The sequence below is a fragment of the Anguilla rostrata genome, chromosome 10 (assembly GCF_018555375.3).
Source record: "Anguilla rostrata isolate EN2019 chromosome 10, ASM1855537v3, whole genome shotgun sequence".
NCBI lineage: Eukaryota > Metazoa > Chordata > Actinopteri > Anguilliformes > Anguillidae > Anguilla > Anguilla rostrata.
The window spans coordinates 41,882,322-41,898,011 of NC_057942.1; the positions used below are offsets into that span (position 1 = coordinate 41,882,322).

Below are 15,690 nucleotides of genomic sequence, written 5' to 3' on the forward strand. Positions count from 1 at the left end.
TGTTCTCTCCCCACCGCACACACACACCCATGTGAGCACAAACACACACACACACACACACACACACACACCCATGTGAGAACACACACACATCACACATAGCTCCACATGCTACTAATGATCTCATAGCAATTATGTGAGTCTATCATATGGAGTATAGCATACCAGTGAAAGATACTTTCCACAAGCAGAAAAGTTCTGTCATAACTAAACCAAAACCATCGAATGAAGTTGAAAATATCCGTAGTTACGTAATTTGTTATTCTGGTCACACTAATGGTCAAAAGTATTAGCAAAAGTTTGGGAAAACAACAAGAACTTCTAGTGGGTTCAAAAGTGAATGCAATATATCTTTCAACACAGATAATGAGTGAAGATATATTCCAGCGAATCTCCATTGAAGTGCTGTATTAACATTCGTTTTATGGTTATTTGGTTCGCCTACTGTGAGGGGAGATATCGGCTTGTTCATTGTACTCTCATAGCCCTTATCGCCGGGGACTGCGACTATCTTCGAAAAAGGTACAAGCAGGGAGCCATAAACCTCCTGTTCTTTTGTAAAGACAAATGCTGATATCTTGAAAGGAGGAAGAAGTTTCATTTCATGCGCACGTTCTGTTTCCACAAGACTCGGTGAAATTGTGCTTACAATAAATATTATATAATAATTATATCATATAATAATTATATAATTATCGGTAATTGTAGCTTTTCCTGTCATTGCAACAGTGTCATTCGATTCAGGACGACACGCAGCATGTCCGCACTCTGTGGAATCTCTGCAATACACTGACAAAGTGGCGTTACTGTCCTGGATGACTACACAGTTGGAACAGCCAAAGCTCGGGCCACCAGCACACCAGAGAGGCTGTCATTGGGTCACGAGGCGAGAAAAAGTCCTACCATCACAAATATTTCCTCACTGGGCGAAGCCCTGGCACATTACACAGCACCCCACGCAGCTGGCAGTGCTGCAGTTAGAGCTTGATCAGCCACACAGACAATACAAACAAGTCACTGTATATTTGAAACAATGATTTTGAAAAATGAATTCCTGATGCCTCTTCGGCAAAGAAACTTTTCTTTTTTTTTCATCCGGTTAAAAGTGGTGCACTATTCATTGTGTCGATGAATTGAAAAGACAATAAATCATACGGTTTGGTAGGTTCTGTACCGTAGAATATGGCTCGTCCAACATGATCACACTACAACAAGCAGATGAAGAACCATGCAATGATTTCACAGGAAATATAGGGAATACATATGCTAACCTGATGACATCACAGGCGTACATGTATAACCAGTATTTACAGAGAATTTTCATTTATAGCTTATATTAAGGGCTGATTTTAAGGTTCTCCTCCAAACTTTCAAAACACTACAAAGACTGGCACCAGTGTACCTATCAGCCATGCTTCTGCCTTAAAGCCTGCAAGGGAACATAATCCCAACATGCTTCCCAGAATGCAAGTGACTCCGGGCCGGATCTGGGCCGGATCTGGGCTGACTCTGGGCCGATTCTGGAATAGGGAGCAGACCCGGCCTGCAGCTGCTCGCTATGCGAGTAGCTATCTAGCCATCCTGAGAACTTCAACAAACATAATGGGTGGAACTTTTTTCTTACAGAGCTCCTCTTACTATGAAATAACCTTCCGAGACATGCATGGGAATCAGACACAATCCCTAATATGTTAGTGCGGATTAAAAGCAAACCTTTACAGAAAACCCGGTGATCGGTCGCAGTATGGACACAGAGCAGGAGGAGATGTGGGCAGGATTATTACCCGCTTGGGAGGGCAATAAACTTTCCTTACTGTCTCCTGTCGACAGCTGTGACCCCATTTCTTAATGGAGAGGCTCTAGGAGGGAAGGTGGATTCCTCGCCTTTCTCATGACTGTGCAGATTCTCAGGCCCGGTCCCAGTGGTTATACTCCTGGGGGGGGTGCCGTGCGGCCATCTCCCACATGCAGTGTCGGGGAGACTGCTGGAAAAGCGCTGAAGTAGTTTCTCGCTGAAGGTAGTCTAACTACAGCAAAGCCACTTTACGGAGAAATGTAGCTTGCAAACCTAACTTCTCAAAACTGTAGTTCAAACGACTAAGAAATGCAAAAATTATCAAGAAAGGTTATTATTATCACGCTCCCCAGCCATGGGGTGAGTAGTGCCTTCTTTTTGCACAAGGCAAGAATCATACAGCTCAATGGGAAGCACCAGCAATGTGTGGCGATTGTCAGTTGATCGTTGGGAGCTATGGTGGAGCAGCCTGCTTCTTACCAATCAGGATTAGAGGGAAAAGAGAGAGACGGTGATATTTGCTCAAAGGGTCGAAGGGTTTTGGAAAAAAAATGTTTTGGGGCAAAAGTAGTTAATAGTTCCTGTCGTTTAATTAATAGTTGAATGTAGTTGAACTGCCAGTAAACTATTGCAACTACGAGTTTAACTACATGTAGTTAAACTACTCCCCAACACTGCCTATCTGCAACCCATAGCTCTTCCCTAACTCCCAATTTTTGTTTCTTGTTACCCTCAGGTAGGGGCACCTGCCTCCTGTCCCAAGCCACTCTTGAGCCTGCTATTTGTTTTTATGATACAATATGTATCTTCATTAATTTGTGAGTCAAAAATGGCACTTGCTTGCTTTTATTGAGGCATCTTGGACCACCAATAAATGGCTTCAGCACTCCTCTGAATTCACTGTGTTCAGACATTAAAAATTAAATTAAAACCGTGTTCATTTTAACTCGAATGATCACCCACAAATATAAAAGAGCGGGTGTAAATATCTACTGCATGTTGAAACTTTGGCAACATTCCCGTGAGCAATCCTGAAAAAGCAGCATGCTCCTGCTCCCCTCCAAAATAATAATGTTTGATCCAAAAGTACATATCGTTCCCAGTTAGTTAGACGACTTTGCAAAGGAAATTTGGCTGCCTGCCATAATTTTACATAACCCAATGAAAACAGCCAAAAAAAGACAAGGGGAGGGGTTGGACTCAAAAAACATACCCAGATGTGGGGTTTTTGAGCACCATCTTGCCTTTGTGCAAAGATCTTCACTCATATTACAGAGAAGTCAAAGCTTGCATGAAGAACACCCAGTTATCCCTCGCTGAGACAAACTAGAGTTTTTGAGTTGATGTCTATTTTTACCCTCTACTGTGTACAGTAATAAAGACTCCCCTTGATCCTTCTAGAAACATTTAGCACTAGGAAAGTCAATAAACTTTTGCTGAGTTTGTACATCTGTCATTTCATGCTGCCTGAACAAGCCAGGAAATGTCTTTAGGCTTTTAGTAATCACACTTTCAGAATGCTGTTCAACCACAATTTGTCAAAACGGATGTCTGTGGTAAAAAATATTGTATTTCGTGTGACTACGGATATACTTTATCTTTGTTTGGATGAATGCGTAATAGTGTTCTTTTTACTAAACTAATGCTTGGGATTGATTGTGTGAACAATACTGATTCTGCTAACACGATGAAAATATTTGTGTAAAAATAGATAGGAATGAAAATATCAAGTCTGTCCATTACAAGTTGCTTCGGCAATTTTCCCTTTAAATGGGAACTGAGGTGTTGAATCTGTCACAACAGATGAATTGAATACAAATGCTACCAGTCACCAGTCCCTGGTGCTAACTGAATCACAAACATGAAATAACTGTGATCAGCCCAGGTTCTGAAGAAAGGAGAAGTCGTAGACGAGTACTGTCTCAGCATCGCAGGCACTGCCACCCGAACATCACAAAAAGGTTTAAAAACACGGACGCGTTTCAGATCACCTGAGCCCTCGTCAGGGTTTCAAGAATGTTTTATTTATTTATTCATTTGTTTATTTTTTGGAATTGTAACATGTCGCAAAGTCATGCAAGTGGGGAAACTTTTCCAAAAACTGTCTTATATTGCTGATGATGTGTCCAGGGTCATTCAGAAGATGTATTAGTGCTGTGTAATCAGCACCAGATTATCAGCAACAAGCAACTGCCTAACATTGGATATTCCCTGCCCGGCTGCAATAGCACTTGCACCAGAAGCCTACAAACTCCCCAGATGATGGCGGATGTCGCAATGTTAGAATGGGTTTGCAGATATGTTTGAGTAATCCTAATTAGGGAAATGAAGAAATTGGGGGTTAGGGGCGGGAGGGCATGTTGAAACTTCCTGGCAGAAGATCATTTATCATAAACTGGAGAGTTTATTCAGTGAAGCGTTATCTGTCGGGCAGTGTACGGTCTGCTGGAAGGGACGCACGTCATTTTGGGCAGACTTGGAAGGGTGCCTTTAGCTGTCGAGAGAGAGTGTGCCTCATTGGACGGTTCAGGGCTGAAAGTTCAGGTCAGGGGGGGTTTCGATAAGGGCAGTGTCATGCAGAAATAAATTGCACAAACGTGGGTGGTTTATTTCTACTGTTTAGGCCGATGAAACAAATAGAGGTTGAAGCCTTAGTGTTGGTGTTGAAAGTAGATACATTTGAATTGAGTAGAAAACTGGGTCTTTTCCCTCTCTCAGCACCCCAGGATGAAACAACCACCAGGCACAGACAAACAGGCCCAACCAAATATTAATGACATAATGTGTGTACATGCATTAGACAGACACAAGACAAGAGAGATTTTTTTCACGGTCAGCATGATGACAATGATGTACTAATATGTGCATTATAATGGTGCACTCGCAATTTAGTAATGAATCATGATAAGGCCAATTTATGGATCAGAACAAATATAATTATGTAAAAATCACAGACGCTAACACTGGTACTTCACAGAAAAAAAATATGTTTGTGTATGTGGTATAATGTTATATCACACCGTATTCAAAAATGCTGTGACCCAGCAGAAAATGATTTAATAAAGCTGTCATCTGTTAGGTCGAGGGTTGCCATATTGTTTATGGAGCAAGATCAATAGTGGACATTTGATAGAGATAATTAGCAAGATTTTGCATATCATTACATCTGTAAATGTCATCAAATGTCCCTAGGAAGAGATTTTGTGAGTGCTTCATAAAACATTTTTAATGCTCGTTCCTATTATGCATATCTATATTTAAAAAAGAATATTCCATCCAATATAGAACTAACGTGACACATGCCCCCAACGCAAGCTGTGCATGACCACTTTTGAATATTACATTTTTCACCAACTGTTAAATAATTGCCCGTATCCTTTTCTAAGACGGAAAATCACTTTAGAAGCATCTCGTATAGATTTAGACTATGGTAGACCATGGAATAGACTTCTAGGGTAACATGCTGATTGCAGCTTTATTGTGGCAAGCTGAAAGACAAAATTAAACTATACATAAGAGTTTGGCAACAAATGGCTGACAGGTTACCCGTTCCTGGAAGGGTAATTCATTATGAAAAGGGAAGCTCAAATGGGCTGAGTACTACTGGAATTGACCCAAGTTCCTCTGGAAACTTGCAAGCCAGCTTTCAGCTATGACTGGGCACCTCTTCAAATGGGGCGAAAGTCCAGGCCCAATGCCATGCCAAGGCAGGGATGATGATGATGATGATGATGATGATGATGATGGTGATGATGGTGATGATGATGATGCATTGGTGAAGGCAATAATGATGATGATGATGATGATGATGGTGATGATGATATAATACTAATAACTAAATGGCAAAAAGGCTAATCCCATTCATTAAACAAGAACCAAGCAAAGGCAAAAGCCCCAATGTTTGAAAGATTTGTACTGTCGATGCATAACAGAAAAGTATCAACCTGGACATACATAAAAATGCATCTTGCCAATGAGTCATAGAATTTCCACCATTTCATGAATCTACAGACTGTTTGGTCCACGGCAGGCTTTGTGTTCATGCAGCGACATCAGTCACAGACATTTGGTAGTGGTGCCAAAATACCTAAGTACCAAAATCTTACACACCATTATGTCTGCAAAACACAGAATAGGTTTATTAGCTTTTTGTATTTGTAAAAGATTTTCACTGAAACTTTAACCTGGCATCAACCATAAAATATTAATGACATTTGCACTCTTTATCCTGACACCAGCGGAAAAAAATTATTTACATTTTTTTGACAAAATTCAAGTGTCCTGGATTTAAATGAAACATGCTGCAGTGACAACATTTTCAAAAATATTATTCGTTTTATTTTTATTGAATGTCCCTTGTAGTATAGGTTTCAGTATAATATAATATCCTGTTCTTGAGATGAAGACTCATGTCCCCAACAGGGGACAAAAATTCATTGCTGGGTCGCAGGGTAGTATAAGTACACTCCAAACATTGCATGGCTTCTTCTGAACACTGAACTCTTTACTATTGATTAAATGATAACATATATTGTGTTTGTAAAAAGCAAAATATTTCATTTGCGGTTGGCTGAATCCGGAGGACCTTATGGGTAAAATTTTAACTATAGTTTTAAAGTGGTGAGTTTGAACAGGCAACGTTAAACTGAAAGGTACATTAATTAACCCGCCAGGACATTGAGGCAGCTTTGATTCTGAATGCATTCTACTGCTCTTTGTCTGCAGCAGATGTGTTGAAAAGCCTAACATAATTTAAACAAGCAGGTAAAATGCAACTTCACCGGAGAAAAAAAGCATGCATGGGCAAAAAGATAAACCTCATTCAGTTTAAATGAAAAAAAGCACAAAACTTCAGTGAAAAGGGAAGTGGCGCTACTTTTACAGCCACATTAGTGTTTATTTGCTTGAAACCTCAGATCCCATACATCCGATTGGGTGTTTCATGTCAGCAGTGACCCTTTTCCCTGAAAAAGCCATTACGAAAGCCTCCGAAACAGCATGAAACCCAGAAACCCAGTACTATATACACTGTATCTATCTCACTTGGAAGTCTCAAAGCATTGTGTTTAAAATCACTAAAGTGATGAGTTGAACAATTCAAGTTTCCTCAGTTCATTAACAGGCATGGTGTCGGATTATCACACTCATTCCACAGTGAAACGGAATGTCTGAACTGGCGTTGGACTGTGCATGGATAATTCTTACTAATGTTATAATGGGGATAATAAATGATTGATTCAGTGAAGCAGTCAGCAGATTAGCAGTTTGTCTTTACTTTAGCAGGGAAAAAAGGTAGCGTAATGTAACCTGAATCATCTGGAAAGAGAAACAAAAGATAAAATGACACATGCTCAGTGAATCATCAACAACTGGACAAACATTTTGTACTTCCCCTCCCGGAGTCCCCTGGATTAGCCGGGGTGGTATCACCCCCGGTGACGAACATGAGCAGGGGACGCTGTGCCAGCGGCCGCAGATTTGTCCCCTGCGACGTGATAAAAGTCACGCTCCTTCTCACTTTCAGTTTTACCCAACTCCTGGTCCAGGTCCCAGTCCCGCTGAATTCTGGCAAATGCTGTTACCTTCCCGTAAGCGTGTCAGCTGGTCTCTGCTGGTCATATCCGCTTATTCCGAAATTTGAGGCTCAGTTGTTGACCAGCCTCCTAGAATACGTCAATATATTCTATTACCTCTTCTTTACCTTTCTATACTAGCTACTACTGCGTGCATTTATTTATTTATTTGATTTAATTTTGTTTCTGCATGAAAAGTGCAGTGGTTTACTGAAATAAGAAAACAAAATTTATAAAAGAACACAAAATAAAACAGGGATACACAATGCATAATGTATGGAAGACTCCCCCACCGGTCCCCTCCCCACCACAGGAAAGGAAGACAATTAAACAGATAAAATCAAATACAGTGATCAAGGACACAACACCTCAACACACAATCCGTCATCAGACCGCACAATCCGTCATCAGACCGCACAATCCGTCATCAGACCGCACAGTCAATCATTAGACTGTACACATTATTATTATGTATTATTATTATTATTATTATTATACTGTCATATAGTCCATATAATTCAGAAAGGACAATATTTGCTCAGAATGTAATTGGAATACCACTGCATATTTCACTGCCGACTCACCCGTCCAGTAACTCCTATGATAGCATTCTATTGCTATCTGGTGGACACTGTTATAGCAATGCAGCAGACCAGGAATACACCAAGTCTCTGCATCTACCCCACGATCTGGCGAGTTGTTGTATAGCTTACATTGAAAACTACGTGTTAAGAAATAATTCCTGTTAGCTACGCAGAATCTTTAACTCATTTCAACATAATGCCCCCTTATGTGTTCCTTAAGTTAAATAAAATGACAGGCATAATTCCAGGGACTTAATAGAATAAGTGTCGGATAGACAAAGAAGGAACAGCACGTGCATTTTGCTCAGAGAAAATATTTATTACCCTTTTTAAGATAAGAAGTCACGCTCCTTCTCACTTTGAGTTTTACCCAACTCCTGGTCCAGGTCCCAGTCCCGCTGAATTCTGGCAAATGCTGTTACCTTCCCGTAAGCGTGTCAGCTGGTCTCTGCTGGTCATATCCGCTTATTCCGAAATTTGAGGCTCAGTTGTTGACCAGCCTCCTAGAATACGTCAATATATTCTATTACCTCTTCTTTACCTTTCTATACTAGCTACTACTGCGTGCATTTATTTATTTATTTGATTTAATTTTGTTTCTGCATGAAAAGTGCAGTGGTTTACTGAAATAAGAAAACAAAATTTATAAAAGAACACAAAATAAAACAGGGATACACAATGCATAATGTATGGAAGACTCCCCCACCGGTCCCCTCCCCACCACAGGAAAGGAAGACAATTAAACAGATAAAATCAAATACAGTGATCAAGGACACAACACCTCAACACACAATCCGTCATCAGACCGCACAATCCGTCATCAGACCGCACAATCCGTCATCAGACTGTACACATTATTATTATGTATTATTATTATTATTATTATTATTATTATTATTATTATTATACTGTCATATAGTCCATATAATTCAGAAAGGACAATATTTGCTCAGAATGTAATTGGAATACCACTGCATATTTCACTGCCGACTCACCCGTCCAGTAACTCCTATGATAGCATTCTACTGCTATCTGGTGGACACTGTTATAGCAATGCAGCAGACCAGGAATACACCAAGTCTCTGCATCTACCCCACGATCTGGCGAGTTGTTGTATAGCTTACATTGAAAACTACGTGTTAAGAAATAATTCCTGTTAGTTACGCAGAATCTTTAACTCATTTCAACATAATGCCCGCTTATGTGTTCCTTAAGTTAAATAAAATGACAGGCATAATTCCAGGGACTTAATAGAATAAGTGTCGGATAGACAAAGAAGGAACAGCACGTGCATTTTGCTCAGAGAAAATATTTATTACACTTTTTAAGAAGTGTTCATTTGCTTGTGCTCATTGCAAACGACTGGCTCCATATGCTTCGTCGTAATGCAGTCAAGCGTCCAGGTTCACCTGACATGTCTTTAGACACATAGCGCTACGGAAGTTAGAAGAAAAAATCTCAAAAATTCAGAAACAAGTGGTCGTGTGAATAATATTGTACTCAGTAGTTTCCAAGACCTGGAAAAAATGAAGATCAAATGCTTCTGAGTCAAAAATTACAACTTTAACAATTTAGCCCTATCTCGCCCCGTCATTTAAGAGGTTGTTTGTACTTACTAGTGGCAGGGGGCGCTAGATGAGATATTGTGGCTTCTTCTCTTTAGTAACGTTGGTATTTCTTCCGTGATGGAAGGTCAACACTTCCGCCACAATAGAGAATCCACTCTCCAAATTCCTTTTCTGCACAATAAGAAAGTTCCGGTTTACACTGAAGAACTTTAAATAGTATTAAGATCCGGGTTTTACGACAGCGACGATAGAACCAGAGCAGGGACCGACCTTTCCGGAATTAACAATACAGAGTTCAGTATCTTATTAAAATATATAATCTTCGAATAATCATTTGCCACGCAGGAGGTGCTTATTTGCTTTCATCCGGGTGAGGAACTGGAGGTAAGCTGTGCGTAAAATCATATTGTGATGACAATTATTTAAACGTAAAATAGAATATATGTCTTGACCTGCCACAGCTGTTTCGGTCGCTAGCTATAATTTATTTTAAACCACTGTGTTAACAACGGAACAGCCTTAGAAAGCAATTAATTCAACGAGCTAAGTCAGCGAGCCAACTAAGCGTTGGAAATTCTTCTTGGCCGATATCGGCCGAGCTAGCTTGCTAGGGCTAGCCAGCTATATCCGGGTTTGCTGGCTTTGTCAATCCGTGTGTTCATTTTATTCGTTATATCGGTTAATAAATACCCTAAATGTTCGTTTGGTTCTTGAGTCGGTGTTGCCGGAGTTACACTGTGTGATTTTTAACCCACAGGAGCGTGTTACTTCATCAGTTTTTGCATATCCTTGCCATCCAGTCATTAAGATGTGCGGCGCCCATCACGGACACGTCAGAGCAGTGGTTCAGGTGCTGTGGGCCCAGTTGCTTTTCGGATGGGTGTTCGGCTCGGAACTAACCTTCGAGCTTCCTGACAACGCCAAGCAGTGCTTCTATGAAGACATCACGATCGGCACGAAGTGCACGCTTGAATTTCAGGTATACATTTATTTCGGTGGACGAGACGTTTTATATTGTTATTATTATATGTGGAGGCGGGTGTGGTAGTAATTAGAGTAAGATGTAAAAATGATTTATATATGTGTATGTATGTGTGTGTATATATATTTTTTTGTTTGTTTGTTTTAATCTACGTGCATACATGCAACTACTACCACATCCTCCACCTATAAGAATAATCATCATCATACAGTTTGTGGTGTCAGCATGATGTATATTCATTTAATGGGTCATCTCCCATTTTTATCTGAATTGAATTTAAAATCAGTACAGTATGCAGACAGTTGGCTTGCCAATTAAACTTGGGGCATTCACTTGGTATCAGATTGTCCAGTTGAGGATAATTCCAGTCTTTAAAGTATGATGTTTTCATGGATTCTCTCAGTTATTGATACCCATGCATTAAGAATAAATTCATAAGTAACCTGTCTTAATGAATTTAAAACACACCGTAACTGACACAGTGGATTGAAAGCTCTGATCTGAAATCAAATCTGGATGCGATAATATCTTCTGCCATTTTAGTTGATGATAAACATTTAGAATTACTTTGCAAACTGTCCTGGCTAATCTGGAGTAAGTGAAGACAAACACATTAACTGTGCTGTATGTCATAGCTGAGTGCTTCATTTGAAAGTCATTTTGCTAAGTGGATCTCTACTCTGAGACGTGTCCAGCCTAACTTGCGCGTGAAAACAGGATGTGTTGATCACGCACAGGTGGTGACCGGAGGCCATTATGACGTTGACTGTCGCCTGGAGGACGCGGACGGGGTGGTCCTGTACAAAGAAATGAAAAAGCAGTACGACAGCTTTACCTTCACGGCTGCGAAAAACGGGACGTACAAGTTCTGCTTCAGCAACGAGTTCTCCACGTTCACACACAAGACGGTCTACTTTGATTTTCAAGTCGGAGAAGATCCTCCTCTCTTTCCCAATGAGAACAGAGTGACTGCTTTGACCCAGGTATGCAAGGAATTAAAAAAAAAAACTTTTGGTCTTTGGTAAAATTACAGTTGAACTATTTGAGTCCAATTATGAGCCCAATGCTCTATTTCCTATTTCCTGTTCCAGTAATGTTAGGAAATGCCTGTAATATTGGTGTCTAATGTCTATTTTTGTATCTATGTTTGTGTTTTGGTGTAATCTATGACAAAACCTCATGTGATTTTTTTTTAAATTTAATTTTAAGACAGTGGTTCCCAAACTCGGTCCCGAGGGACCCCTGTGGTCGTTTTTGTTCCAACAACAATTGCAGTCCCAGAATTTTAACAGTGGGTAAAAAATCCCCCTAAACATGAAAAGCACTTTAATTAAGGAAAATAACAGCCTGTTAAAATTCAGGGATTGGAATTGTAGTTGGAATGAAAACCAGCATAGGCAGTGCTCCATGAGGACTGAGTTTGGGTACCGCTATCCTAAGAGACAGTTACAGGTAACTACAAAGAATTCTACCAAATAACTCATAATAAATCATAATTTGACGTTCATCTAGTGTTCAGGATGACTTGTTCTGTTTTCATAGCTTCCATCTCTTTTCTGTCAGTTAACACAGTTGTAGTCACAGTGACTTTTATGACCTGTCAACAGAAGCCTTATCCGTTCCTCCTCCACTCCTACGTGACCGTCTCCCACATTAGCTTCCTGCCAGATATGCTATTCAGTTTTTTGAAATTGTGTCAGCTGTCGTGCTTATTTAAATTTTTACCGGTTTATCCAGCCTTTGCTTTTACGTGCCTCATATCTGGACTAGTTAAGGTTGGTTATGGGGGAGTGTAATAAGCAAATTTAGACGTGGTCGTCATCTAAGAGTTAATCGCGGTTTGAGTGGGAAAGCATGTCACTGTGCATTCTGGGAGGGTACTCTATTCACGTAAAGGGTTAATTTGTCTTGGGTTTAGTAGCAGTGAGTACGGGTTCTGACTGAAAGGAGAATGACTCCAGACAGGCTCCTTCAGTCAAAGTGCACATATTACAGATAATGGCCACAGTTTGTTGAAAGTTCTCTCAAATGCATTCCTGTAGGGGCGAGGGCAACATGGTAAATGTAGACCTAAATGACCACCTGCTACCTGGTAAAAAGGAGACCTTTGGGATCTCAAAGGGTGGACACTGGGCTGTCATGTCGTCTGGAACGTTGTGTGTTCACAGCCTTTTCCAAACTGTCTTTTCAAACTAATGTGAATTACTTAAATTATTTCTAATCTCCTACAGAAGGCTGCCAGGCATATTATTTGTAGCCAAGAAGAGGAGACTACTTTGAGCTCCGATTGATCTGTCGCTTGTTTTCCTTATGAAGTATCGCTCTTATGTTGCTTCTGTTCTTTCGCAAAGCATGTGTTACGGTATCTGATGCTATGCATGCAGCTTTGTTAAGCCCTCATTAAAAGGTGGAAATTTGCCAGAAGTCATTGATGCCGATTACACGTATGGGTTTCTTAAAGCAAAGCTGTACTTATAACACATTGCTGTGTTTTTTGGGGTGGGAGAGAGCACTTGAATCCCCTCAGGTTTGTCTGTAGAGAACCTCGCGGGGTGCCTCGCGCTTTCCCGCTAACTCTGGCTCGATGTCCTCCCTGGCAGATGGAATCGGCCTGCGTCTCCATCCACGAGGCCCTGAAGTCCGTCATCGACTACCAGACCCACTTCCGTCTCCGGGAGGCCCAGGGCCGCAGCCGGGCTGAAGACCTCAACACCAGGGTGGCCTTCTGGTCCATCGGCGAGGCCTTCATCCTGCTGGTGGTCAGCATCAGCCAGGTGGTGCTGCTCAGGAGCTTCTTCTCAGACAAGAAGACCACCACCACCCGCGTGGGGTCTTAACATCTCCCCTCCCAAACCCACCCCCACCCGAGCTCTGGCTCAGAGCCCCATGCCGGATGGACTTCGACAGACTGACCACAGCCAGTGGAAGTTCACAAGTTTTTTTTTTTTTTTAAGATTCCATTTTCTTTGTTAATGCGTAAAGAAGAAAAAAAAAGTCACGCTCTGTATTTACTTTTAAAGACCCAATTAATTATTCTAAAGGTTGTAAGTGCAGGAAATGCTACCTGGAAAGGTTGCAAATTAATTTATTATAATAAGGATATGGGTTTTTTTTTTTTTTTTTTTTGGTTTTTTTTACACCACTGTGGACCTGAATATATGAAAATACTAATATTCTGTCTTGCAGGTCTTGAACTTGAGATGCTTTTGATTCTTTATTAGATGTTAAACTGTAGTGTTAGAAGTTAATTCATCTCTTCAGAATGCACCACTCATGCCGTGCCAGCAGTCCAAACAAGGAGACTCCTCCCCCATGTTCCAAATCTCTTTCACTGCACCGTCTACAGCGATACAACTCCTACCTTTGAGTCAGAACCGAAATGTAAGCTAAGGTTACAGAATTTTTATTTTTGGTGTACAAAATTGTACAAGTTGGGAGATTGGCCTCTACTTTGTCCCACTTTTGAGTTGTTTTTGTAAATTTGGCTTTCGTACATTATCGGTTGATTCAAGAGCAAGTTCTTTCTTTGAACGTAATTGGTCCCTTCTCTGGTATGTATAGTGAAATCGGAAATAAATTGAAAAAAGTTGTAAGCACATAACTTTATGGTATTGTTTTTTAGCCCGTTCTTTTAATTATGTGGTCTTTGTTTCCGCTGTTAGGGTATGTTCGTATTGTTTCCACACACAGACGGTTTTGTCAGAACTCATTGGCAATGACATCTGTCTGTTTCACAATGGCGAATAAACATTTTGTGTGAAACCCCACTATTTTTGTAACCCATTTACTGAACAAATCTTACACCCAGGATGACGTTTGCACAGATCTGTGCCAAAACACTGTGCAAAGCACAAACGGTATGCAAACAGGATCAGTTTGTACTGCTTCAACGAGTTCAACTTACCTTTGGCCAACTCGGTTCAAATCACTGTATTTAGTTCTCTTAGTTTTTAGACCTTGAATATCAAGGAAAAAAAGAAAAAAAATAACTGCACTCTGGTATGAATTGAATCCGTACTGCTAACATTAGAGTTAGCCAATGTGAATGTTTAGCTTTTTTGCCAGGCTATTGAGCTGTGCAATTTTTGCAAGGAGCAGTATTCAAATGATATGGACTGGCACCTCCAAAATTCAACACCGCAGTTGCTAGTTTTTAATTCTGGGCTTGTCATCTAAATTCAATTGATGGAAAATTTGTCCATTTTTGGTCTGCACTTTTACTTTCTACAAACATATTTTAATAAAGCAAATGTGAAAATACAGTGGGATCTCCAGCTACACTGTTGTTTCACAAACACATTTTTTTCATTTGTTTATACTAAAGTAGTACTTGATGAGGTAAGTTCTCACTCATCAATATTTAACTTTTTTTGTAATGTTTGAATTGAATGCATTCAATTGTGCAAATTGTTCCACGTTCAATTGTGGAAGCGTGCCGATCTATATTTTCTGTTCCGCTTGCATAACGCCGGTCTTTTTCGCTGTGTTTCTTCCTTCAGCCACTAGGAGGAGGTGTGACAACGCAAACCCTATAAATGTGTCTGTTGCTCCACTGCATTGAATGGTTCCTTTTCTTCTTCTTAGAACTGTTATCTTTCCTGTCTTTTTTTCCCAATTCAACGATTTCTTGCTCATTTTATCAAAAAATCAATAACAAAAAATTTTCTTATCAGGCGTTACATTTACATAAATATAAGAGTACATAATGATGGCAGGTCATTCGTTCAATATGGGCTTGTCATTTATTAATTATATAAAAGCATTTTCAGAGTCAGGACTCTAAAAAGGCATACTTCACTAAGCCTTTTAAATGCACATGACTGTAATAGTTTGTGTTGAAACAGGTGGCCCTCAAGACATACTCCTCAGTGAATACTACTCCACATATTTCCATATAATTGTGGTCCTTTAAAAATTATAAACCAATATGATATAGTATTTTAATATAAATATACAACAGGACCCAAGTGGAAATGAGTCAAAGGTTTAAGAAGTAGGACACTAATTTCTCTCCAGTTTTGATTCACAACTTACGATCACGTGACATAGGTGACAAGCTTCAAATGGAATTTGGTCATGGGCGTTGGCCTGTACATGTGCTCTCTTCAATGAGCTCACACCTGCCAAAGGTGTGGTGTATACAGATTATACAAGACCAGTTTCTTCATCACACCTTTACTCTTTACAA

The 15,690-nt window shown here is 40.2% G+C and overlaps 1 protein-coding gene across 2 annotated transcripts; it reads left to right on the forward strand.

The window, feature by feature from the left end:
- The first annotated feature begins 9,751 nt into the window (after window positions 1-9,751).
- On the forward strand, window positions 9,752-14,269 carry tmed7 (transmembrane p24 trafficking protein 7). 2 transcript variants are annotated; one of them, XM_064297260.1, is made up of 4 exons: window positions 9,752-9,904; window positions 10,278-10,499; window positions 11,240-11,485; window positions 13,103-14,269. In XM_064297260.1, exons 2-4 carry the CDS (start codon window positions 10,329-10,331, stop codon window positions 13,337-13,339), a joined length of 654 nt encoding a protein of 217 aa, XP_064153330.1. In that variant the 5' UTR covers window positions 9,752-9,904; window positions 10,278-10,328; the 3' UTR covers window positions 13,340-14,269. The 2 variants fall into 2 exon arrangements, with proteins under 2 accessions (XP_064153330.1, XP_064153331.1); XM_064297261.1 differs by having other exon boundaries at window positions 9,759-9,904; window positions 10,321-10,499.
- Window positions 14,270-15,690: the final 1,421 nt, after the last annotated feature.